A 25,768-nucleotide genomic window follows, 5' to 3' on the forward strand; every position below is an offset into this window, starting at 1 on the left:
CTAAGTGCAAGCATTCCACTTAAAATGTTGTATTTCATTCACAGCTTTAACAAAACTTTTTTGCAGTTACAAGCACTTCTGGCAGAAGTGAATTGGCCCATGATCCTCAATGTCAACTAGAAACAGAAAACAATGTTTTAAGATGATGTGTCAGATCCAGTCATAACACAAGTCACGGAAACAGTATATGAATCAATATATCAGTAAAAGAAGAATCTGTCTGGAAAATAATCAATAGCTGGAAAAAAAGACAACACCCTATTACCGAATTCATATAATCAAGACAAACTTTAAGTCTAATTAACACTACATGTCTACCCAAACAGTATGTTTAGAATTTCACAGTAAAAAAAAAAGTATATTTTACACACTTAGTTCTGAGCATTTATACTGTATCAATGACTTTTATGAAGAAGTAGGATCTACTTTGAGAAACAGAAATTTTCATCCTCTGCTTGGACAGACTATAAATGTCCCTCTGCAGCTCAGACTTTAAGTGCTAAAGCAAAAGATAACGGATTCTTCCTTACCCAGGCCCTTTCAGGCTCATTCATTACTCAGTATTTGAACAGAGATTTTAAGAGTAAGTAAACTAGAAATATTTCTCATTTTTAACATCCAAGGTAACCAGATCTGTAGAACAGATGATTCTCCATGAAGGGACATTTTTATTTAAAGATTAAATTCTCATTTAAACAAACATTAAGTGATGAAAGGTTTCTGGCCTGTGTTACACACAGAGACAAAATGATTGCAATAGTCTCATAATCCCCGAAAGCAGGTTGAGTTAACGTTGCTCTGGCTTCACCACCATACTGCTATGCCAGTAAAAATATCAGATGCCAAGGCCAGATAGACTCACAATTTCAGCACAATTTCTCCTATTTTGGAATATCAGCTCTCGGATGCATATTTCAGGTGAGAAAAAGGGAAGAGGGAGGTAGTTTTGGAACAAAAGACAATAATTTGTTTGTTTGTTGAAGCCTCGTGAGTCTTGGAAATTTGCAACGAAAGACCAAAATGCAAGAAAGAGCTGCAATTAAAGGTTGTTCTTTCTCCACACCGCACAGCTTTAGGGAGCTGGGTTTCCTCTGTGTCCCTTCAGGGCACCTGCACTTGACTTTATAATGGCAGAGGGGAAACAATACATCATAAACAGTAGCTGCTTTCAAACGTGCTTTTCAGAAATCAACTGAAACGCTACCTGCTTTGGGGTCGTTCGCATATATTCAACAGCTTCCTGGCTTTGTCTACTCACAGTCTCACCTGTATAGAGGTAAAAGGAATCTCTTAATAGAAAAAGTGTATTATGGTGACTCTGATCCCACTCCTGCTGTTTAAGGTAATTTTGTATCTGTAAATTCTCCCCACTGCTTTACAGCTTTTAATAGGAGCTGCCACCAATCAGAATAAGCAACTTTGCTGTCACAACAACTAATCAGAGTTTAATCTTCAGTATTCAAAATATTGGTTACTTGCTGAAAGCTGCTACAATAAAACACAGACTCTAGCTTACAAGCACATTATTGTCCCTAGCTGACTTCTCAAGTGACTAAGTCAACAAAGTTAAAGAAAAAAGAAAAAAGAATTAATTTAATTAGCAGTGAGATTCCTATGGGGGCATGTAGAGGCAACATCTGTCTCCCATCTGTGCCAACATATTTATATAGCTTTCTTGCTGTGCCAGGAGCATTCAAGACATGTAACACACAGAGTGTGCCAGGATCAGCTTCAGTGTGAAAAGGTCCTTTGCATCCAACAGCTGGGTTAAGATTTTTATAGCTTTGATAGAGCGTATACACATCTTCAGGGTACTGAAACATAGCCACTGTTATGGTTACCACGAAAGACAACACTGAGCATCATACTTTAGAGGAATAGTAAGCATGGCACATGTAAGCTAACAGAGATTATTTTAAATTTTCAAATGTTTAAATTTGTCCTCTTATATTAAAAAAAAAGTATTCTTTAGTCTACCAAGCTAGGTTTTCGAGAAAATTTTCCTTTGAATAGTTATATAAACATTTTCTTAAAAAAAGAAAAGTTGGTTACAGCTATCACGTAATCTAAGTAAGGAACGAATTAAAAAATATTTTGCTAGTAAAAGAAAATTATAAAAGTCTATATTTGCTAGAGAGCGGCATGTCAAAATGCCATCTGAGAAACATATAATATACTAATTCTTGGTATTTATATTTGAAAGACTGTAGCCAAACCTGAAGTAACTTTCTCTTCTTTCCCATAGCATAGAAACTTAAGAAAAAAAGAGAAAAATGAAAAGTAATTGCCATTTACCCTTTACACTCCATTCAAACTCTGAACAGATGCACCATTCTGTGACTTTAAAGCACTTCCAGGTAACAGACCAACATGAACCAGCTTTAGATCAGGAGAAGTAAAATTTGCTTGAGCAGTCTCTGTCACCGTATTCCTCTTCTTTAATATGCACACCTCATCTATCATTTTGAGCTAGAAAAGCGTATTTCCCAGACGGAGACTTTGCTCTATGTTTCTACTAGGACTAGGATTGTGGTTAACATTTTTATTAGCAGTTCACCATTTTTCAGCCATTTTTCAGGTAAGAGGTTCATGAAACTCAGAAAGATCGCAAGATTCAAAATAGTGATGAAAGCCACTCTTTACTCCTCAGTCCGCTGAGGCTGTGGTGAGGCGTTCTTTCCGCTTCCTTCTGGTGCTGCTGGAGGTAGGACGTTTGCACGTTGACGAAAACAAATGTCGGTAACAGTGACAATTTCAATCAAAAAAACCCAGCACAAATGAAAGCAATGCTGGCTTCAAACAAGATTGCACTGTGCGTGTTATCTTCATAGGTTATGGAGTACACCAGTCTGCAGCAGAAAGTCGCTCGAAGGAGTTCATTCTTCTTCAGGTTCAGATTTAGATGAAATGGGCAGTGTTTGTTAGCAGAAGGGTATTACACTGGTACCTACTGAACAAGGTATCGGATCACTGAAACTGGCAAATAGCAAAGCACCTTTTCCTCAGAAGTAAGGTATTTTATCGGAACAAAAAGCTCCCTAGTAGTGCCCACCTGAGACAGAGGGATATACAAGATAAAAACTGTCAAATGTTTTTCTCAGTATTGTTTTAGAAATAGATGTGTACATTTGAAAGAAGCAACAACCATCTTTCTAACCTAAGAGCATATCCACAGAAGGAAGAGAAATAAAAAAGCACCACATGGTAAGGCTCAAAGACATCACTCTTGAATAAAGTCTAGCAAGAACTGCTGGCCTATCATTAACTGAAAAAGATCTGGAATTAGGGAAGGCTACCCTCTTAACATTTGATTTCTCCTCTTTTTTGGAAAAGAAGGAGTTTGTACAAAATTTATAAATGAACAGGATTTACTGAACAGAATATGTATGTGTATGTATTTTTATCTATCTATCTATATATCTATGGGTATATATATTGTGTGTGTGTGTTTGTGTGTCTAAAAGATACTTGGCTCCGTAATTAATTTCTCATTCTAACTGAAAGAACCTAAAGAATCCTAAATTTTGGAGAATAAATTGAATCAAAAAGGTGAACTATATGGTTTTGTGAGCAATTCATCAATTTTATAAGATCTTTGAAATCTTGTAAAAATATAGTGGATGGAAAACTGTTCCTGGAGCACGGTTGTCGATGACTCACTCTTAGATTGGAAAGATATGTAGAGAAGGGCTCTTTTTAGTGTCTGGGATCATACTATCCTTTTAATTGCAATTTGGTTAACAGAAAGATTAAGCATTATAAAAGCATTTGAGAAATATAAATAGATTGTTATGACAACTGGTCTATTTTTCATCTGTTTATGTTCTCATTAAAAGAGAAAGACTAGATCAGGTGGAGCGAAGGAAAGAACAATTTGTGTATCCACAGGGGAAAGAAAAAACTACTGCAGGGTAGGGAAGGGCAAATGGAATTAGAGTGGGAAGGAGGTGATCTGTTTAACAGCCTTTTTTATTTTCATTCTGCCTAATCTAGTCATCATGAGCATTTAATCTAGTTTTATGTCACGTTTTGTATTTTTTCAGATGGCAATTTCAGTATTTTCTGCTGTTTTAGTGGTAATAGTAGTGTTGCAGTAAGGATGATCTAAAGATAAAGGGAGAAAGTTGTGCAGAAATAAGTAAAATCTTTTATCATATCACCCACTGGAAAAAAAAATCATGCAAAGGACAATTTTGCTGCAGCAATTTGCTAGTAGAATATTCATTTTACGTAATTATTGGTATCTCTTCAAGTTTGATAATGCACATATCTAATAAAATTCAATATAATTAGTTTTACAGGGTTTAAGAACCCAATTGCATATACATTGTCTAGAATGCACCCAATTCAAAATGACAGCAACATAGATTATTGTATGTTAATATAGCATTTCCCAAGTAATATATTTATTTCATCATAACAGATACCAGACTATGCAGTTTTTCATTAAAAGTAATTAACATCATCCACATTGATTTATTTCTCATTGCTCGCACTGGAAGAAAATAGAATACCAGGAAAGATTCATTAGACAAGAAATACAGTTTCATTTGTTTTGTGAATGTATGATAGTTCTCTATTCAACAGCAGCAGAAGCACTGAGTTAGGTTGATATCATTTTGGTAATAAATTAGAACACTTGTGAAAAGAAGCAAGTCATGATGGACTGAGTGGCTGTTGTTGAAATATCTATTCCCCTTTTAACATTTTTATCAACCCCAACAAGGTCAAGTAATGTTACCATGTGCTATTAGAAATGAAGAAGAGACATTTGTGCCAGTTAGATTTTTTTCAATTATCTGCTATTTTGCAGATCAAGACGGGTTTGAATGGAAGGTTTACTGCCAGAAGGACTATATCTAGTCTCAAATAAATCTTAAAATACTAAAAGGTGTCCCTTCCAGTAAGTATTTGCTACTATAAACGGCTAGCCAGAAAACCAGAGACAATATGATTCTGTTTCAGTGGAAAGTTCTTGAAAGCTATTCGAGAAGGCTGAAGCCAGTATCAATGCAGCAACCCCTATGGTGACACAAGTCATATATTTATTTCTGATTTGTGCATAAAGTTCAACAAAGGAAAACAAAGATGTATCAGTGAAAGGGAAGAAATATGAATAGGGAATGAAGTGCCCAGCTGACTCATAAAGCACTAGTACTAACTGTTAAAAGAATTACAGTAAGAATAAATGAGTCAACTAGTTCCCCTTTAAAAAAATAATTAATGACAAAATGACAGAAAGAGCTCATTATGAAATCTTATGCAAATTACTTACTTTGGTTTTCTACTGCAAGTATTTTCCTGAGTTGGGAACAATTTCTAATACCACGCTTACCCTGTATTTCCTATTAATGGCTTATGATGTTATCAGAGTTAAGCAAGTTGACCTTAAACTTTACATGCAGAATAACCTCCTTGGAAAGGTTTGGAGGGCAGAGGGAAGGGGAGGAAAAGAAGGAAAAAAAGAAAAAGCCAAATGATCTGGCCATTTTCTAGAATGAGGCTAGAAAATTGTTTTCCCCATGATTAAAAAGAACAAAAACAAAACAGAAAAGCAGAACATCTTTTAGACTGTTATATCACTTACGGTATTTTTTTCCCCAAGCTTCTTGTTGACATATCAAAAAATTCCACCGTAACTGAAAGTCTATAGAAAAAGTATGCAAGTACCTGGTGGGAAGAACTCCCCAAAATGCAGTTTCTATAGCGCTTTCAGTAGACAGGAGCATTTCTGTAAGGTGAAACCTTGGGAGTTTACTGCCATGGACTTTTGCAGCTGTCCTGGACTGAGGGAAAGGGGTTTCTTTTGCAATTACAATACTGGAAACTGTTGACATACCATATACAGGCACTAGACGGAAAGCGAGACGCTCTCTCCCTCCTGTATACTTCACTTGAATGCACAAGAGAGGTTGAAGGTGTTGCTTCCCACTATGTTGAATATGATCCCATTGCAGGATAGGAAAGGGGCAGTCCTATTTTCAACTTGGGTTCAAGGCAGAGATAGAGCTGGGCTGCCAAACTGATCTAGCAGATCTAAGCTGGACAGAGTCCATGGGAAAGTAACTAAAATAGCAAGAACTTCAGGAAAACATGAAGCATGAAGAAAGTTTGAAGTGCTTGGGTCTAATTTGGATATAAGAGATGTACATGTTTATTACAAAGCGGGCAGAGATTAATTGCTCTCTATTGCCACTGTGGGAAAGGCAAGAAGAAAGCAGCACAATCCACTACAAAAGAAATTTAAATGGGCTTTCAGAAAAACTTTTTAAAATTCTAATGATTATGAAATGTTGGAAAAAGATATGCGAAAGTGGTTGTAGAATCTCCATCAGCAAAGGTTTTAATAAACAAGATCGAAAAATACCTGCAGAGAATCTAATTCAGTGTTAAGTTTTGGATTAGATGATCTCTTGAGGTCTCTTCCAGTGTTATAGCTTTATAATTTCATAAAGAGATGATGGAACAAATGCAAACTGCATAACGCCAGTATTCTGTAAAACAATCAGGTCTGACCATACCAATTTGGCACCTGACATTTTTTTCTTAAGTTTCTCGCTATCCCCTGCAATCTAGGAAAATAAGCCCTCTGACCCTAAAGGATGTGGAGGGAACATATACCTTTCTCTGGCATCTGAAATAATTCACTGAGGGTAAGGCTACACACTGAAGAACAAAAACAACAAGTATCTATAACTACATCTATAACTTTTCCTTTACTTCTCCCAACTCCCTCTATTGAACTTTGCTACAGTTAAAATTAAAGTTTTATCTTAATTAAAATGGATCCATATGAACTAGTTAGGCAAGCTCACTTTCTTGAAATGCACAAATGATGCTTTGCAATGCATGAAATGCAAACGATGCTGTCTGGTTTTAGTATTTCCAACAGAGGCCAAATACTAAGATTAAGAGATTTCTCTGAATTGAATAAGGCATTTGGAAAAACTGCATATACTATATTACTCCATATTTCTTTTGATTCTTTAAGGTTCTTTTTACTAGTGTGTGCTCTTTGCAACATGAAGATTCTATATTGCTTTAATAAATGCAGATGATACTACAGTTTTACTTGTAGTAAATAAATAACGTGTAGAAAAGCAAAACTCAAAAATCTCTTACAATTTTTAGTCCAAGACATTAATTATTACCAAGTTAAACCTCCTTCAAATCATTACACTATTCATTGCTGTAACAATATTTTAAATTCTAAAATATTTCTGTTACTCCAAAGGTTTTCTTAACTCAAAAAATTTGGCAAAAGAAACTAGGTTCCAAAAGATCTGTTCAGTAACTAATGCTTCAGAAGCCACTTAGCTTGAATTTTTCCTGCAGCTATTTAGCATTTCCAAAAACTACCATGCGTTTGCCTCTACAACTAGAATACAGCAAACAAGCTCACTCTCTCAAGGCCATGTTCACTGAAGGAAATCACATGGCCCTCTCTTATGCACACCACCCCCAGCAAGATGTATATAAGCCCTGTGTATGCTTCTGCTTCACAAAACATTCTATCACCTAATAACTAGAGAGGAGGGAAAAAGGAAGCTATAAATAGCATATAGCAACAACCTTCAACTAACAATGAAATCTATATATTTCACATTCATTGATTTTGAAAAAATATGTAGTGCTAAAGACAGAGAAAGTGTACATGGTACCTCATCTAAACACTGAAATGCAGGACTTGCTGTCATATCAATGGATCCTTCATCTCGAGTATAAACTGTTGGAGCTAGAGCATAGAGAGGTTCCTCCTTTTCAGCTTCCAGTTCTGTGTCACTGGAAGAACTTTCTTCACCAGCTTGACTCATTTTTTGAAATTCTAGGAAGTAACAAAAATATCAAAATTCTGTTAATCAGATGCCGGGATACAAATGATTATTCAAGATAAATTATGTGGTGAAGAAAAATAAAACAAATATTAACATGTGAGACTGACATGCATGCAATAGAAGTCACAGTGCAAGCAAGACAGATTATAACTTCATGAGACACTTGTACGTGGCTGTACTATCATTCTATTGTTGCATGACTACTATAAAAATCATCTAATATTCAGTTCTGTTATCATTTTGTAAATGTTAGTGAGTGTTGAACATAGTATCTCTTAAAGAATAGGCGTTGAATTATAGAAAGATTTAGGCTAGAAGAGACCTCTAGAGTCATCTAGTTCAGTCTACACAAAGCAGCACTAACTTCAAAGCTAGATCAAGTTTCTCAGGGCTTTGAGCAGCTAAGTTTTAAAAACTATCAGTCATCAGACTTCTCTGAGGTGTGTGAAAATGGTGAAGTGGAATGGGGAAAGGGAGATGGAATACAAAGGGACCCAAAACTGGCATCCTGATGAGACACAGCAATGCCAGACAGGTCAATAATCATTATATCAAATAGCCAATTAATAGTTGCCAAAAACACCTTCTGGCTTAACAATATCTTTACAACTTTGTATATTCAAGTGCATTTTAAATGTTAAATTTAAATGTTAAAAATGCATTCTACATGAAGGTAGCAAACAAGGCAAACATTTCAGGAGAAAGACATAAGAGATAGAATGGTTCAAGAGAACATGCAAGAGAGACGTGGAACATTTTACAGAGGGAAGAGAAGGAGAGAATGACTTGTGCAGCACATAATATTGCCATGACATAATAAGATTGACAAGTCATAGTGTATTTGTAGAGTAAAATAGAGAGGAAACTGTAGGGAGGACTTACATGGAAGAATTCAAAAAGTCCTTCATAAATTCACTAAAGTTGACCTTAAATGCAATGAATAGGCAACTTCCCCAAGTATCAGTGTTTTAGCTCAAAATTTTAGGAAGAAGACTACTAACTCCTGCAAGTGTACACCTGGCAGCAGCAGATCTTTCTGGAGTAATTGCTTTGTAGAGAACTTTGTATTCTGCAACAGTGCAAAGTCACCATAAAATCTGTACCAGTTGCCAGAGATACAGAACCCTCATCAAACTAGCTAGTCTTGATGTCTTTTCAGTCTTTCACACAGTATATGAGAGATTTTTGTCTTTTAAAATGGAACTCTTAATTTTGACTCCCATTGGTTTACAATAAAAATTGTAGTAAAATAGAGAACAAATCAGAATATTTCAAATAGCATATATTAGATTTCTCCTATGAAACAACAGAGATAACTTCACATTTCAAAGCTGTAAGACTGACAATTAAAAAATATATATAATTTATTTTTCCAGTTATGGTGGGAAAATTAATATAAAAATGTTATATTTTGTGTATCCACCTTCTGAAGAGTCATTGCTGTCTATACAGATAGTGAAATTTAGACTGGTAAGCTTATGACTTTCTTCAGTGCTGTTTGGAATTCCTTCAAGAACATTTTGACTTTTAGAGAGATTTCAGCAGCTGTATTTGCTTATGGAAAAAAAAAGCAATTTCATGATCTCTCCTGGAGAAGTCAAAACATTGTGAAACAACTGTAAACAGCATAGAGGCCAAGAAATAAACTCTGAAATATTGTACATAAACATGTATACAGATTTATAAATAGAATTATTTTTTATCTATGAAGATCTGCTAAATGTTTTGGAATATGTATTTCATGTTCATGGCTGTTGCTGTTTTGCTTGTGCCTCTAAACATATGGGAGGAATTTAGAAAGAGGAAAAAGCACAGGGGGAAGAAGTTCTAAGCAGAACAGTGCCAAAAAAAAGAGAAGTTAATGGGTGTAGGCGTTTCTGTTGATACTTGTATATGAAACACACAGTTGACACCAGTCAAAAAAAACACTCAAGTATAATTCTTTTCTGTACAGTCGTACAAAAGAATCCTCCTCAAAGACTCCAAATTGCTGGGCATAAACAGAACAAAAACAACCTTCTGAATCTGAAAAGCTTATATGATAATGGTAAGACAAGAGACAGTGACAAGTGAGATGGAGGAAAAGACAGAGACAACCTTAACTAGCGTGATAAGCACTGGTCTCCACTCCTACTTAGGAAGGAAGGGAATAGAGGTGCCATTTCAAAATATTAACAAGTGGTACTACAGCAAGAGGTATGTACCGTACGTGACACTAAGTTTAACATTCTTCAATTACCTACATATAATTAAATTTAAAGACTAGCTTATAAGAAATCAGATACATACAGGTCAAAAAGCAAAATGGAAAAAATGTATTTTTTGCTATAGCTGGTAAATAAACAGTCCAATTCAAATAGAAATGAAAGTTAGAATTATTTCTATGTTTACATAATAGTTCAACAAATATGGATGATATCAGACCATAGACCTAATAAATAAATAAATAACCCCAAGGCCCTGCTCTGACCCAGAACTGCAGAGAGAGGGAAGTAAGAGTCAGCTTTGGAAGCCAGGTCAAACCAGGCAGAGAACCACCATGTGAAACAGCTTCAGGACATAAGGAACTGAACTGAACTCAGGCTCTTAAGACTACCTCCACCGCCTTTTCTTCAGTATCTCTCTAGCAAACAGCAGTGCGAATGTGTAAAACAGCGCAGAATCCAGCTAGGCCGTTCTCAGCTGACAGTCGCAATAAGTAGTAAAATCTCATTTTAAATACGAAAAGATACAGCTCCATATATAAAGATACATCATCTAGACTAATTAAGGAAATGCTAAATTTATAGAAGTCTCATTGGGGAAACTGTACTTAAAGGGTTCAATTTCATTAACATAGACCAATGAATCCTTTTAACTTAATCCCTTGCATTTACAAAATTAAATAGAAAAAGATTCAGGTTCAGAAAAGTATCAGTAATGTTTTGCTAAAAATGCTAGTCATCCAGTTTTTATCCTTCAAGGATAAAGTCGGATATGCTTTTTTTCCCCTTTAAATTAAGCACAGTGAAAAAAATCATTAAGCACGTTAATTTTCTGTTGTTGCCATGCAGTTAAAAGCATGAATCTCCTGTTAGAATAATATTCTATTACGTACTCTGTTGTTGCAGGAGGTGAAAAAACCTGATGGATGCTGAAGACTGTATGCTAAAATAATGCCCTGTTTACTTATTTTATTATTAAAATGTTCTTACAAATGTACATTTAAGGTAATTTATAATTTCCATCTGATAACACCAGGCCAGTCTGTGAAGTCACGTAAAACAAGAAGCAGTTACTTGTGCAAGCAGCCTGATTAGGTCTGGTGCAAATACTCATGGAAGTAGCTACTTGCTAATATCAGACATAGGCTCTGGACTGGATTTACAGATGATACATTCATTACACACTGACAGGTGTGCCACTTTCCTTCCTGATGGAAATGGTAAATTCGTTAATATATTCCTTCACTCGTTCTTTGTTGTTACCATACAAAACTGATCTGTTTCAGTTAAGCCAAGTTAGTTAACATTTGCTACTGAAACAGCTAGATATGGATATGTTTGCATCAATTTAGATATCACAGCTGCCTATTATTTCCATCTTTTACAGGAAGTGATGTCTTCCTTCCTTCCTGATCTGCCAGATTTTTCTCAGGCAAAATCAAGTAAGAAAGCCTTAAGAATTTAAATCAAGGATCTGAGCTAAATTGGCTAATTCTGCCAGAAGTTAGTTAACGTATTCCCATCTGCTCTGCTGGCAGAGAGATGCTGGCAGGCTCCAGAGGCAGTTCCCAGGGTGGAGAGGCAATGAACAATATTTCAGCTGAAGTCTGAGCATGGTACAGGATGTTTATCCATGTCTTCGGGCTACCTCCAGCACACAAATCTTATCCAAATAAAAGCAATTCTGAAAACAAGATGACTGTTTTAGCTTTTTACACTGAATTAATTAGAAAAAAAAGTTAAGTAATTTAGTTAGAACATCAGAATGGCAATATATAGTCAGACCTAAAGCTAATCTAACTCAGCATGCTTCCAGCCAAAACTGGGGAGGAATAAAAGTATACACCAACCTCAGCATAGTGATGCTTCCCTGAACTTGTTCATTCTGCCCTGGAACTCATGGAAAACTTTCAATACCCACACAATCAGGAGAAAGGGAAGTCCTCATTTTACTCCTCTCTGCCTGATATGGATAACCAGCTTTTTTTTGTTTGTTTTGAATCTGGTTCCCATCAGCTTCTTTTGATGCCACCTAGTTCTTGTACTGGAAGAGCCAGTGAACAATCAAGCCCTTTCTAAGCCACCAAGTGTTTTCTAGCAGCGTATTTTTACTTGTCGGCCCTTTTTCTAGGCTGACAAATCCCAAGTTACCTAGCTGTTACTGGTATGAAAGCCTTTCTCTACCTTTTACTGTCCTTGTCAACATTCTGATTTTTTCCAGTTTTACCAAATCCTCTTCTAGGAACAGAGAAGGGGAGAGATGAGAACTAAAGACAATATTGAAAACATAGGAGTACCATGGGTTTATTTAATAGCATTGTGATTTTGTTTTCATCCCCTACAATTCTATGTCCTAATGCTTCTTTCTGAAAGTTAAATTGATCCAGTATAACATGTAAGCCACCTTTTAAGTAGAACTTCTGTTTTAACTATGCAGAGCCTTGTGTTTCAGCTGCATGGACTGTGTCTTTAAACTACAAAGCCCTGCCAACACTAAATGATAAGTGAAATGACATGGTACACAGTTGGCGATTATGATATCCACATAGTTCAGAATGGACTGTTTGATTAGATAGACTGTACCACTTCACAGATAACTATTTTGGAGAAATGACACCACATCGCATAGTTATGTTGCTTCACAATTTCTATCGTAAGGTCCATTGTTTCCATCAGTTTGCAGGAAGTCTTTGCTACTTGGAACGGGATCACCCTGGGCTACATGTACACTTCAGCTTTGTCTGCTGCAGTTCTACATAGATGTGGCTAAGACATGCAGGAATCGAATGCTAAGATTTCCCACTTCCCTTTTGACTTGGTTTCTGTGAGGAACTTGCTTGCCTCAGATAATTTCTGATAGCACGACAAACAAAAAACCCCTGAAATCCAAACCACTGTGTGTTCTGGAGACAACCTCACTCTGCTATCTCAGAGAGGGAACTGTTACCATCACTACACATACACATAGAACACAGAGAGGAAAACAAAGAAAAAACAAGGTTTGCTACCCACTGAGCCCTGAACACAACTTGAGAACTTAAGGCTCAAGGAAGTAGTTCCAGAAAAACGTTACTGAAAAATGTTATTGACAAAACAAACAAAATTAATTAAAATAATGTAATACAATGTAATATTGTAATGTAATATGTAATGTCACATTTCATAACAGAAATGCGTAAGACTAATAAACTTCACATAAAAATCCTGATATCAAAAATCTTGAGCTTTAGGATATGAAAGAACAGTAAGAATTAACTAGTCATATGCATGGTAAATCTTGCCCTAACTCTGGATGGTAAGTTGAAAGGAAATGTTCTTGCATTTGCAGGTAGTAACGTCAGCATGAACATAATTCCAACAAGAATACTCTTGCAGGGCAGACTCTTTTTACTGAGTACTGAAGTCGCATTATTTCTTTATTATAAGTATGGCAAACAGATTACCTTAATTCTGCCCAAGCAGACTAACTAATGTTTATATCCTTTGGGTATATAAAGCTGTCTGATATTGTTCTGTACTTATTTCAAACTGTCGAAGTGAAATGCGTATTCCTTCTACAGCTTCTCCTGGAGGACCATTTCTTTTAATTCCTTTTCCCTTAAGATCTCTCTTGGACTTCCTTTAGCCTAAAAGCTTCTCTTATAAAGCTGTGGCTTTAAAATCTATTTCATAAAGCAATTTAAAGTCTACTTTTTATTGCCTTTTGCATGAAATACAGGATATTCTGGTAAATTCATTGGCTTACCACAACATTCAGGTACGTAAACATCCTACAATGATGACTAAGGACTCTAAAAAGTATTGTAAATCATTAAGCACTCACTTTCACACATCCTGGTTTAACTCACTCTATTGTATAGACATAGTCATCTTGAAATTGGAGATCTAAAAGTGAAAATAAATCTCATTTTATTGTTGAACAGATGGTAAAACACAGTTATTCTGCCACACTCCATACCGGCTGATCAACTGGAATTCTGTCAAGAGCATGAAAGTGAAACTGAATTGACTCTATAGCTAAGTAGAACATTAAAAACATGAAGCTTCATATGTGATGAGAAAAGAAAAGGAATAATCACTAGGAAAATGCTTTCCATTTTCTTCAGTATTCTTAAATGTATTTTAAAGTGTGTTTTAAACAGCTATCTAGTGGAAAAAAAACACAGAAAGGTAAAATATATAGATAGGAAAGGGTTCAGCATCTTTGAATAGTTCCTCAAATCAAGACTCACAATTACAAGAGACATGCCAATATTAAAGATGATGCATAGATGATGCACAGCACCATTTGGAGCCCAACCTGACAAACCTCTGCTCCAAGAAAACAGTGGCAAATGCCCTATCAAGACGCTGCAGAAATGGATGGCAGTGGGGAGGCAGCACTAAGGTTTGAGAGGAGGCATGAGACTGATAAGAACATATCAGCACTAACTTCGGCAGAGATGTGTGGCAACAGCCAAGTCCCATTTGTGGGAGGGGAAAAGGGGGGGATTCCCTGGTTTGAACAATAGGAAGTTAATAGAGTTATTTGTTGAATTGACTGTCATCTAGTGGAAGCACAGCACACTGCACCACTAGTTATGGTACTCTAGTGCTTCCCTGTCAAATTAAGCAACCAACAGTTAAATTCAGTATTTGGTTTCAAGGTGGGAATTCGGTACTATTTTTTTTCCAAAAGCAACTATTTCTGAAGCCTTGACAATTTTAACGTACACCTCTCTTCATGTCCCAAGATATTTCTTAATACATTTTTGTCTTTCTAGAATTCTAGCATATTGCAGAGTGCCACTTTTTTGTCTTTCATTTAAGGATTTTTCAGATTGAATAACATAAACTGATGAAATAATTTAACCTGAAAAGCTTTACTGACCAGCATGAATCCTTAACAGTCTCTACAGTGAAAATTACAGAAGGACAAAAAAGCTAGGACCAGCTTTTTTCCTATTACAGATTTAGATATCATTTTGGACTCATAAATAATCACCCCCAGACACACTGATAATAACAAAAATGAAGATGAAAAGAGCTTCCAACCAAATATAATATTGCACGGCTTCAATAGTTATTTTTGGAAAGAAAAAAAACCACTGCCCCATAGAACATAAAAGCATGAGAAAATCAATAAATTTCATTATTTAAATTTCATTAATTAGATTTCATTATTTCTTGAGTTGCAATGTAGCTACGACAATGCACTTTTCTGTGCCTGTTTCATTACTGGCAGTAAACTACTGTTAGGAAGCCTACAACAGGAATTTAATCCCAACTGCACACGATCTGTGCCCAACCACACCCCTTTTTAAAATTATTGTGTAAAACTCATGTAGACCAAGAGGTCTGATAAACTGAAGTCTGTAGCTCCACACTCATTCGTAAACCCTGCAAGGACTGTTGTTTCCTGAAACATTTGGACAGAATTAAGGAAAATATTTATTTGGCTGCCTTTAGCATGGCTAAACTGTACATTAACGCAGAGTCTGAGAAGCAGTCTCAATAAACAACGTGTTAACCAAGCTATCTTGAGAGCGCGTAATTTTTGAGCTCCACAATACCGTTTGGGAAAAAATGTTTTTTCCAGCATATCTAGCAAACCGCTTCTTTATCCTCTGACCAAGGACGTTTCATCCGGCGAAGCCTCGCCACGGGCTACAGCATAGCCAAGAGCAGGCCGCCACCCGGGGGCCTTGCCTCCCCTCCTTCCCAGCCCCGCGCCGTCGCCTCGAGAGCGCTGCAGTCGTTCCCTCGCGCGGGAGAGGGCCCCGCAGGCGGCCCACGACGGGGAAGGCGGCCCACGACGGGGAAGGCGGCCCACGACGGGGAAGGCCGCCAGCACCCAGGGCCGCCCCGGCCTCTCCCCGCAGTCGCCTCGAGCAGGGCTGAGGTGGCCCCGAGTCGCAGGCCGACCCTCGCCGCCACGCACGGCCCCAGGCTGCCGCTGTCCCTCCAGGCCGCGGGGCGCCGCGGGACGTTGCGGGGCGCCGGGGCCCCGCGCGGCTCCTACCTGCGCGGCCGCGAGCCCGGCCCGCCTGCGCCGAGCGGCGTCCCGCGTTCCTATGGCAACGCCGCCTCCGCGCCTTCGCTCCTGCTTCAACCGCCCTCGTCTCTCGCGCTCGCTTCTCATTGGCTCTAGGATCCCTCCCGCTGCCCAATAGGAGCAGAGCACGGAAAAGCTCCGCCTCCCCCTGCGCTCATAGGCCAATGCTTAGGCGGCTTGTAGTGCACTTCCGCGGAGTGAGGAACTACAGTTCCCAGAGGACCCCTCGGCGGGCGGGGGCTGGCTGGCTCCGGGCCGCGCGCCACGCGCCAACGGCTGTTTACCGGCCGCCCTGGTGCCCGCCGCGCGCTGCCGCCGCGTCACGTGGCCCGGCGCGTGTGGGGCGGGGGAATGGCTGCGCGCCCCGCGTAGCCTCGGGGGTCTCGGCCGCGCCGGCGGGAGGGGGCGGACGCCATGAGGGCGCTGCGCCCGCGCTGGGCGGCGCTGGCGGCGCGGGTGGCGGTCAGGGGGCGGCGAGGGGCCCTGCCGGTGGCGGCGGCCGGGCCTTGCCGCGAGAGCTCGGCGGAGGCCGGCGGCGGGAAGCCGCTGAAGGAGTGGGCGCTGGTGGTGAGCCCGCGGGGGCGGCTGGCGGTGCGGCTGCCCTGCCAGGTGAGCGTGCGCCCGCTGGACCCGCAGCGCTGCCCCGCCGCCGACCGCGTGCTCGTCACCGTCAGCGGCGTCGAGCGCGGCCGCGACCTGGAGCTGGTCCGCGTGAGGTACGACGAGGCCCGGAGGCAGGCGGCCATCGTCTCCGACGGCGTGGACAGCCAGGCGGCCGTGGACGTCCGCACGCCCCTCCAGTTCGGTGGGTGGCGCCCGTTGACCTGCGGCCCCGATAGTTAAAACTTGTTCAGATACGCGCTTTTGTTGTGTTTATGCTCTGACAGCTGATACATGTTTTTTTTCTTGGGGGGGGGGGCGGAATGGAGTGCAGCTCAGGTGGGAGAGAGCAGCGCTCGCTGTGTGCTGTGCACACCTGCCCTTGCAGGCCCCTCCCCAGGAGGGTTTGCCCCGCTAGCGGGCCTTATTCGGAGTGGCTAAGCCACAAGGGGCCAGAAGGGTCTGGAAGGTCACCACACAGGTGGAAAGCCAGGCAGAGCTCCATTTCCCATGGCAAGTCTTAGATGAGCCATTTGAGCAGAAGGCTAAAATCTGCATGGGGCTTCTGGTGCAGAATCCACAAACTACTCCTAAGAGCAGCTGTAGTAGCTGAAATCTGCTGGATTGAACTGAAAGTGGAAATAAATTTGGGGAAGGAACGGGGTGAGCTTGCCAGGTTAATTCCCCTTGGTGAGCTGAGCTTTAGGGAGTTGCAGGTCAGACTTGAATTTCTATTTTTCGGTCTTTGATGAATATATATTTTTTTCTAACATATAGTAGCATCCAACTATGCAGTGCAGGTACTTTTCCACCATGCTGAAAATATTTGTCAGCGTACAAAGAAAAACGCTTGTATTTGTTTCAGGTGGCTGTTTGAGACTGCTGTTTTATTTCATTTGGTACTCTGTTGTAACTGTGCCCTGAGAAATGGTGACTAATCCCATCCTGTTTATCTCTCGTATATGTCATCTGTGTATATTCCAAGGTCTTCCAACAGCAAAGACGTTCTGTACCTTTTATTCTCATTACTTTCATCTGTATCTTCTCAACTTCCTCAGTGTTTTCCCTTTTGAGGTTAGAAGGACCCAACTGTTTATCATCTCTAAAAATGCAGAAGTGCAGTGGACTTAGTGCCAGTATTTTGTTATCTGTTCTTTTCTTAACCACCCCTTTCATATCCATTTCTTCTTCTGAACACTGTTGAGAATTGGCATTTCTCATAGAGCTGTTCACCAAAACTCAGTATCTCTTATGTCCTAACACCTAATCCAGAGATATGCATTCTGTAAATAAAGTCAAGGGCTTCCCCCTGCCCAGCCCCTAATGTGCTTTGCTTTTTATAAGAATAGCCATACTGATTTATACTATGAGTCCAAGTACCCCACTGTCTTGTCTACAGCAGCAACTATAAACACGCTCAAGAAGAGTAAGAACAGAGCAAACAGAGATTATATTTCATCTGAGTGTTCTTAAATACATCAGTAATTTTCAGCTCAGGGGACTCTTCTAAGCCTGATGTAGCTCAGATCCTCAGGGAATCTGTCTTGCAAGTGGTTGTCTATTCTCGTTATGAAACTGTTTACATATGTAAACTTATTGGCAAACTGTATGCAGTTATACGTACTGGCACAGGTATTTTGTCCATTGAATGTCATCTTTTATTTCATCATTCAGGTGTGCAGTATTCCAAGATTTTTCTGCAGTTTGAGTTTGTTTTTAGTTTAACTACTCTGAATAATTCAGTGCTTCTGATGAAACTTTGCAACCTTGCTATTTGCACTGTTTTCCAAATTCATGAAATGTTAAAGATAACAGATTTATTAGTTAAAACATGAACAAACGACTTTGTCAAAGACTTCTGAAAATCCAAGTTTATTGTTTGTAAATATATCAGCTCTTATCTACATACAGTTCACCAAAAGAGTCAATGAGTAGTTGTTCTATAAGATGGGACTTCTCAAAGAGATTCTTGTAGAATTGACTCTTTTTTATAAATTGTCCCTATAATATAAACTTTTTCCTGCTTGGCAAGTACAAAGACTACATTTACTTGTCTGTAGTTTATTAATGGAGTATGTTTCAGGATTACAGATGATCAAAAAAAAAAAAAAAAAACCAAACATCCCTTTTATTACTGTTCATTTCTTTGGTACCAAGCATATTTGGTTACTATAGATGGTAGGCAGCAGTCTCATATTTGAGTTTCCCTATGACATTTGAGTGACTATTGTGTGCGACTCTAGACTTTTTTTTTGGTTTGTTTTTTGGTGGAGAGTGGGAGGGGAAGTTGTCATTGCATTAAGATCCAGAGAATCTCCACCTTCAGAAACTTAAACACATTTTCAGTGTTGGGAAGCTTCCAAAAGGCTTCTATAATATATAACCCTGAAGCATGGAATTCATTTAGCCTTTCAATTGTGGTCTTATCTTCAAGATTCCTGTTATACTTTTAACATCATCTGGCTCTGCATACTGGCAGGTGTCTTGCTTCTGATGTTCTTGAAATAGATTTCATTAGTTTTTTAAGCAAGTCGTTCTGTTTAGTTTTGTGATGAGATCATAAAATTGAAGAATCTTGCTCAGTGAGTGTATTACATTCCCTCTTTATTACTAGCTTATTACTAGCTGGCTATCACAGAATCCCTGTGATATTGATGTTGTTCAGGCAGTTATCCAGAGTTGTATCTAAGGATGTAATTGGAAAACCACCTTATTGTTGGTGTTATGGTGAAGACTCAATGAGGTAGGTTTGTTGCTTGTCAGTGAAGTTCTGCTTTTAAGTGTTTCTTTAATTCTGTTTTTTGGGGAGATCTTCTTTCCTTTTTTTTTTTTTTATATATTACTAGGTTTTTTTTGGATTATTTCTTTTGTATAGGAAAGAAGTATCGATTAAACATCAGTGTTATCATAAGCACAGTATCTTATTGCTTGTGTAACAAATTTCAGTCTAGAAAGAAAGCATCATAGACTACTTTGCAAGCATTTCAGCATTCTGTAGACCTTCCCTGAATGCACGAGGTGAAGTGTGTATGTATTTATAACACTATTCTGTTTAGATCATTTTTATCTGACTACTTCTTCTGTCACTTAGCTGTAAGAAGTTGAGAAATTGATGTGCATGTTTTTACAATCCTAGCTTGTTTCTTGGTTTTGGATATTTCTTAATAGCTTTTGCATTTTTATGTTGGAGCTTATCCAGGAAGCTCTGAGTTAGCTGAAACTCCCTAGAATCTGAAGAGCATGTGCAGAAGATGATAGATGACAAGCTTAAACAGTCATCTGAAACTAAAGACAACTGCTGCTACCTCTGCAGGGAGTCCTATAGGAGTCTCTCTTTCTTTGTATAGTCTTGGCTTGTCTTTCAGTATCTTGTACGGTCTGATAGTTCTTGTTAACACAACATTCATAGATCATAGATGTCAATGAATCACTGTTTAACTTGCTTCTGGGAGTGCACTTTTGGGTGTTGTTTGTTTTCTGTGGATGTGCAACTGTGTGTGTTAGCTATTTATTTCAGGGCCAGCGTAAGCCTATGGCTACCTGTTCAGCACAACAGGAACCCCATGTTTTGGTTTATGGAACAGCATGTGCTGACTAAACCTGAATCCAGCTGTTTGGTTTCTGGTTACTATGTATTGATTGAGTACTGAGAGGAAAACCCAGCTGTCTGGCTTAACCAGAATCTGATAATATTCTGTCCTCATCTCACATTTAGTTCTTATGATATTAGAATCATGGGGTAATTCAGGTTGAAAGGGACTGCTGGAGGTTTTTAGTTCAACTTTGTGGTCAAAGCAGAGCCAGCTCCAACATCAGACCAGGCTGTTCAGGGCTTTATCCAGTCTGGCTTTGAAAATCTCCAAGGATGTAGACTGCACAACTCCTTTGGGCAGTAGCCTGTCGCAATGCTTTTCCGTATTGTACCATCATTAAAGAGTGGAGGCTGCCTAGAGTTAGTCACTTATCATAACTGGCTTAGCATTAGTAGCTAAGTTTGCTGAAGCCCTAGGCCCCAAGCTATGAACTTTCCACCTAGTAAAATAAAAGAAGGCTCCAAATCTGGTTCAAGCTGGAAAGATAAGGAAGCCTAACTGTCCAACAAGGGAAGCTGCAGAGATAAGAGAGGAATTTCTTTATGACCTGCCTACAGGCAATGAAGGGACCCAATGAAACATGAGAAGATCCCAGAGCTAAATTTTACAATTGGTCCGAACCATGGCGTGAGGGGCAGGGAAATTTAGATTGTAAGGGTATAATTGCCCAGGAATTTCTTTGTTTGGGGTCCCTCTTTGGAGGCACCCAGCTTGAGCTGTAATTTCTGTACATGTGCCATTAAAACTTATTTCAGTCTAATTTTGGTTTGAATTTATGTCTCAGTGGGAACCTAGAGTTGGACCCTGTTATGGAGGCCAGCAAGCCTAATTTTCCATAACATCATGGTGAAGAGAATCGAGGCTTCTGTGTCAAGGTCATGTAATGGAACCATAAGTTTTGAAGTAGTTTCCAGGCTTCACTGAGAAGTACTAAAACTGTCCCATCTTCAGTAGTATCAAACACTATACAGGTCCTAGTCTAGGCCTACTTATAAGCCAGGATGTCTTCTATTATCTGTTCTCTTTAGGAGAACTTAACTCTCCCACTTCAGTCTTATTTAAGCCTTTGGGGTCATTCTTGGCAAACTACTGTAGATTGCTATGGATGTAACTAGACAAAAGGAGTGAATGTATGGGTTTTGATGTTAGTGATTCACAATTTCATCATTTTATGGTACCATTTAAGCCATTCATTCCCTCTGCTGATTTGAGAGGAGAAACTGAGCTCCTTGGACTGCTTGTTCCTGCTATTTTTTTTAACGTGTTAAAAGAAAGCAGATTCGAAGGTTTTCAACAGTGTACTTTTCTGAAGTCTTAACATTAATGCATTGGAAACAAGATCATCAATGTCTGCTGCTAACCGTGGCAGACCTGCAGCCTCAGAGTAGCAAACACTGTAATCTGCTGCCTTCAATAAAAAATTTTTCTTGGACTGAATTATCTTAACATCAGTGCTCACTTACTGGTAAGCTTCCTGTGTGGCCAGAGAAATGGATTGTCATGAAGTAACTTTCAGTGGTCCAAGGCTGTTAAGTCATTTTAAAATAAGTGTTTCACTAGTGTGTTTCAAATACTGTGTAGCTCAGGGTGGTATTTCTGAGGCACCTCCCCCTGCATTCTGATACCACAAGTCTCTTTTTCCCTGTACACGTGTCTTTTCTGTAAGAGTCTTCTGTGCTCCAGAGATCTCTATGCATTCTTTGCGGTTTGTGCGGCTGGAGTTGGCTGCAGCCCTCAGCTTTTCTAAAGAGAAATCAAGCTAGCTATTTTTTTTGGAGATTTGGCACTGAAATGGAATATATTCTGTTTCTTCTTGCTCAGTGAAGTTTCTTTAACAATGTTATCCAACTCTTACATGGCCTTTTTGTGGGTCATTTATCCTGCTTTAGGAAGCCTCTTCATGAGATAGTGGGACTCTATTCTTTGTCCACTAGTGTTGCCTATATCAAGGCTAGCAAAGCAGTGTGGCCCTGCAAGGCACAAAGTGTTTCTAGGCTAAAAATCCCTTTTGTTTTTAACAGTGTATTTGTGAATCCCTAGACTTCAGTGTCTTCTTTCAGCACCGATTGTCATTATGCCTGTAGTACACTTCTTTCTGCTTTTCAAATGATGGGCCTAATACTCCTTTCAGGTTCAGATATTTTTATTAACCTTATTGAAGTTTTAAGTTGGTGTCAGAGTGACTTTGGCTAAACCCACCACTCTTCAGCTTTTTCATCCCTTTCCATGGAAGTGATAAGGGCCAGACGCTGTTGTGCTGATTTAATTTGAACATTTGCACAAGGAAACTTGCAGTGTGACCTCTCTTCTCTGAAAGCAAAATTTCAAGAGGATCAGACAGGTCGTCCCAAGAACCATGCAGTTTCCCAGTGAGCTAATTGAACAGTTTTAAGGAAGACAGTTTGTATTACAAAAATAATCTTGTTTTCTTTGTGAACTCCCCAGATTTGCGCTGTGCAAGGGTGCATCATTTCAAACTTAGGTGTTTGGGAAGTGTCTCTATGCATGCCTCTCTGGGGACTACATTTAAACAACTCCCCAAGAAGTAAAATGTTATGAAAATGTTTTGTCCATTCATCTCCAAGATGGCTTCAGAACCTGTAAACCAGTGATCAAATTGAATTAGTTCAGATATCACTGATGGATATTTTTAATTTGGTGAAACTGTCTAGGCTTCACCAATATGAACATTATTGTGTAGGACCTCAAGCCCTTGTTTGTGATGCTTGTCATTCATCCAGTTTGTCAGGTTTTGTGCTCTCTTACATGCCTCAAAGCCTTTTCTAGGGGTTTGTTAAAATTTAGGAAAAGGGCAATTTGGGGAACTCTTGTTCACAGTATCTCTTTCTTGGGAATTAGTATATCTAGCTGTTCTGCAAAGGAGCTGAGGAAAATAATGTCTGCAAGTAAAAAGGTTTTCTGCAAAACCTGCTTATCCAGTCTACCTCCTCTAGCCTCCTTTCTTAGGGAGGTGTTACCTTGCATCATGCTGTGTGCATCCCTTCAGTAAATCTAATCTCTTGGCTAATTGGTAATAAGATTACCAGGTAATCTTATTACTTTGCTCTTACCGCAAAGATGTAACATGTTTTATCTTTGTCTGCTGGTGTACTGGATTCTCCTGCCTTGTCAGTTAGCTCCAAAACTTCCCTTCATTGATAGTTGCAGTTCTCAGATTCTCTCCTTTTCATGATCTACAGGCTGCTTGCATGGTTCCAGCACCTATTTTGAGCAGCAGCATTTCAGTGTTGGGCTTCACACTCTGGTTGTTTTTTTCTCTAACTCTTCTAATATTGCTGGTCACCTTAGAAGACTTTGGAAATGAAAGAAGTGCTTTGACAGGTGCTCAATTGATTTAAAGGATTTCCCTTCCTCCTCCCCTTCCTGCCCCTGATATTCTCCTCTTCTGTGGTCTTCAGAGTGTAAGTGGGCTCACTAGCTGTCTCTGTTAGCCCTTCAGTTACTAGCTTCTCTCAGCACACATTTCTGACCCCTGTTAAAATTCTTTCTCTAAAAGAACAGATGACGGTTTTGCCTGGTGTAAACACCTTTTGGCAGTATTTATTGTAGTCACTAACATACGTGACTGTTATCACAGTCAGAATGCCCAGGCTGCACATTCTCAAACTTCTCTCCAGTTGCATGATCTCACCACAGAGTTTAAGTGGCAGAAAAAATGCTTTTGCTCCTCCTCTGTGTAGAGCATTTTGAGTCCATAAGTTACTCCCTTGATAAGCAAATTATCACACCCAGCGACATTCTTTTAGCTGAGTCTGTGAACAGTAATAAGGTAAGGTGATTCAGACAAGAAAACAGTAATTCATGCTCCTTCATGCCAGGAGGGTAAGTCAGATTTTCCCAAAGGCTGGAGAAGTGATACATGCAAACTTTTCTGTACTCATTTTTTGTTATAGTGCTTGCTGATTGAAGCAGCATAGATCTAAGCATGACAAATTCTAACTTTGCAGAAGTTGTGTTTGTGCTATTAAACCCTCTTACTCTGTATGTGTTCCCAAACAACTGCCACCCCACTCTGCTCCATGCACTCCTGCCCCCCCAAAGAAAAAAGCACTTCAGCATAGCCAGGTGAATTGCTAGTAGAACTGGTGACCAGGGTAGCTGTGAGATGGAGGAAAAGTTTGGGAGTCGTTGGATTCTATGTAGGGTAGAAGAGGAAACAGTCTAGAATTCAGGGAGTGTACTCAACAGGTTTAAAGTAAATAAATACAGCCTAACTGACAGACCACACCCTGCCAAATCCTTGTTAGAGGTTACACTCTGCTGCCACTTCAGATATTCTCTGTTAAAGCTGGATGGTTGTATACAGGCTGACATAGTTTTCCCCATCAGTTGTTGATAGTAAGTAGTCATGCAGTTGAAAGCACGTGGCCAAATTTTGGAAGAAGAGTATTGCGAAACAGTGAAGCTGCTTCTCCCCCTGCCCCATACAGTTGCTATACGTTGTAATTGTGTGCTACATTCAATAGAAATGTTGACTTTATCCTTCTGTTGCTAATAAAACTCTTCTAATTCTAGATTTGGATATCAAAACATCAGGGACTGGCTGCGTGAAGGTTCAGAAAATAGAATGCGATAACTGCAAAATTGAAACTGAGAAGGGGACTAGTGTCGTACAGTCAATAAAGGTACAAACAACCCCATTCTAACCCTGTTTTAAAAGTAATTGTATGATGCGATACAGTATAAGGAAAAGATTGCTGGAGATGAGAAATATTCTAGTAGTTTGAAGTGTTCCTGTGGGTTCAGTACTTCATCTTTATTTATTTTGTACAATTATGATACAAGTCAGTAATCATAAATAGCTTGGGATCAGAAGTCCAGGAACCATTGATGATAGCTGAAACAAGTCAGCAGAAATTAGGAGTAGTGGCAGGATGCCGGTTGACTTTAAGGAACGTTACATTCGGCTTATTCAAATGCTCAATGAGATTAGACCCACTCAGTCAAGACTGTGCGGAACACATCTTTCTTTCTTTCTTTCTTTTTTTTTGATATTCCTTTCTTAATCTGATTTCAGTAATACTGACAAACTCTTTGCTTTAGTTTGCAATCAAGTTACGTATTACGTGTCTTAAATACTTGTCTAAAACATTTCTGATAAATATTATACAGAACATGGTCAAGATCTTGTTTCTTCAGTCTTAAGATTTCAGGTTTCCTAACATAGGCTTTTGTAGAAATAATCAAAATATATCCAACTTAGATGCTGATTGGAATCAATTTCACTTGAATTGAGTGAATTCACCACCAATTACTATAAATTTAAAGGAAAGGTATTTTTTTCAGATAGAGCAATTGCTATGTTTAAGTATTCTTGAAAATCTTTCAGCATTTTTCCTTTACAACAGTAAAGGAGAGATGATTTCATAGCTCACATGTGTGAAATTGAATTTAAGGGGAAATTTAATAAACAGTGGCGTTAGTTCTACTCCATATTTGATAATGGTAGAATGAACCAGAGGCCACCTGTATATTCCAGAT

At 39.1% G+C, this 25,768-nt stretch overlaps 2 protein-coding genes across 2 annotated transcripts in view; one reads left to right on the forward strand and one right to left on the reverse strand.

Annotated features, from left to right (window-relative positions):
• CCDC146 (coiled-coil domain containing 146) overlaps window positions 1-7,774 on the reverse strand; it is an 81,112-nt gene extending 73,338 nt beyond the window's left edge. The window contains 1 exon segment of the mRNA XM_062598616.1: window positions 7,662-7,774. Coding sequence (XP_062454600.1) covers window positions 7,662-7,697 — 36 coding nt within the window. The 5' untranslated portion in view covers window positions 7,698-7,774.
• Window positions 7,775-16,487: 8,713 nt separating this feature from the next.
• Window positions 16,488-25,768, forward strand: part of FAM185A (family with sequence similarity 185 member A) — a 41,743-nt gene continuing 32,462 nt past the window's right edge. The window contains exons 1-2 of the mRNA XM_062580637.1: window positions 16,488-16,878; window positions 24,803-24,912. Of these exons, the coding sequence (XP_062436621.1) occupies window positions 16,488-16,878; window positions 24,803-24,912 (501 nt within the window). The remainder of the gene's footprint in view (window positions 16,879-24,802; window positions 24,913-25,768) is intronic.

The sequence above is a fragment of the Rhea pennata genome, chromosome 1 (genome assembly GCF_028389875.1).
Source record: "Rhea pennata isolate bPtePen1 chromosome 1, bPtePen1.pri, whole genome shotgun sequence".
Lineage (NCBI taxonomy): Eukaryota > Metazoa > Chordata > Aves > Rheiformes > Rheidae > Rhea > Rhea pennata.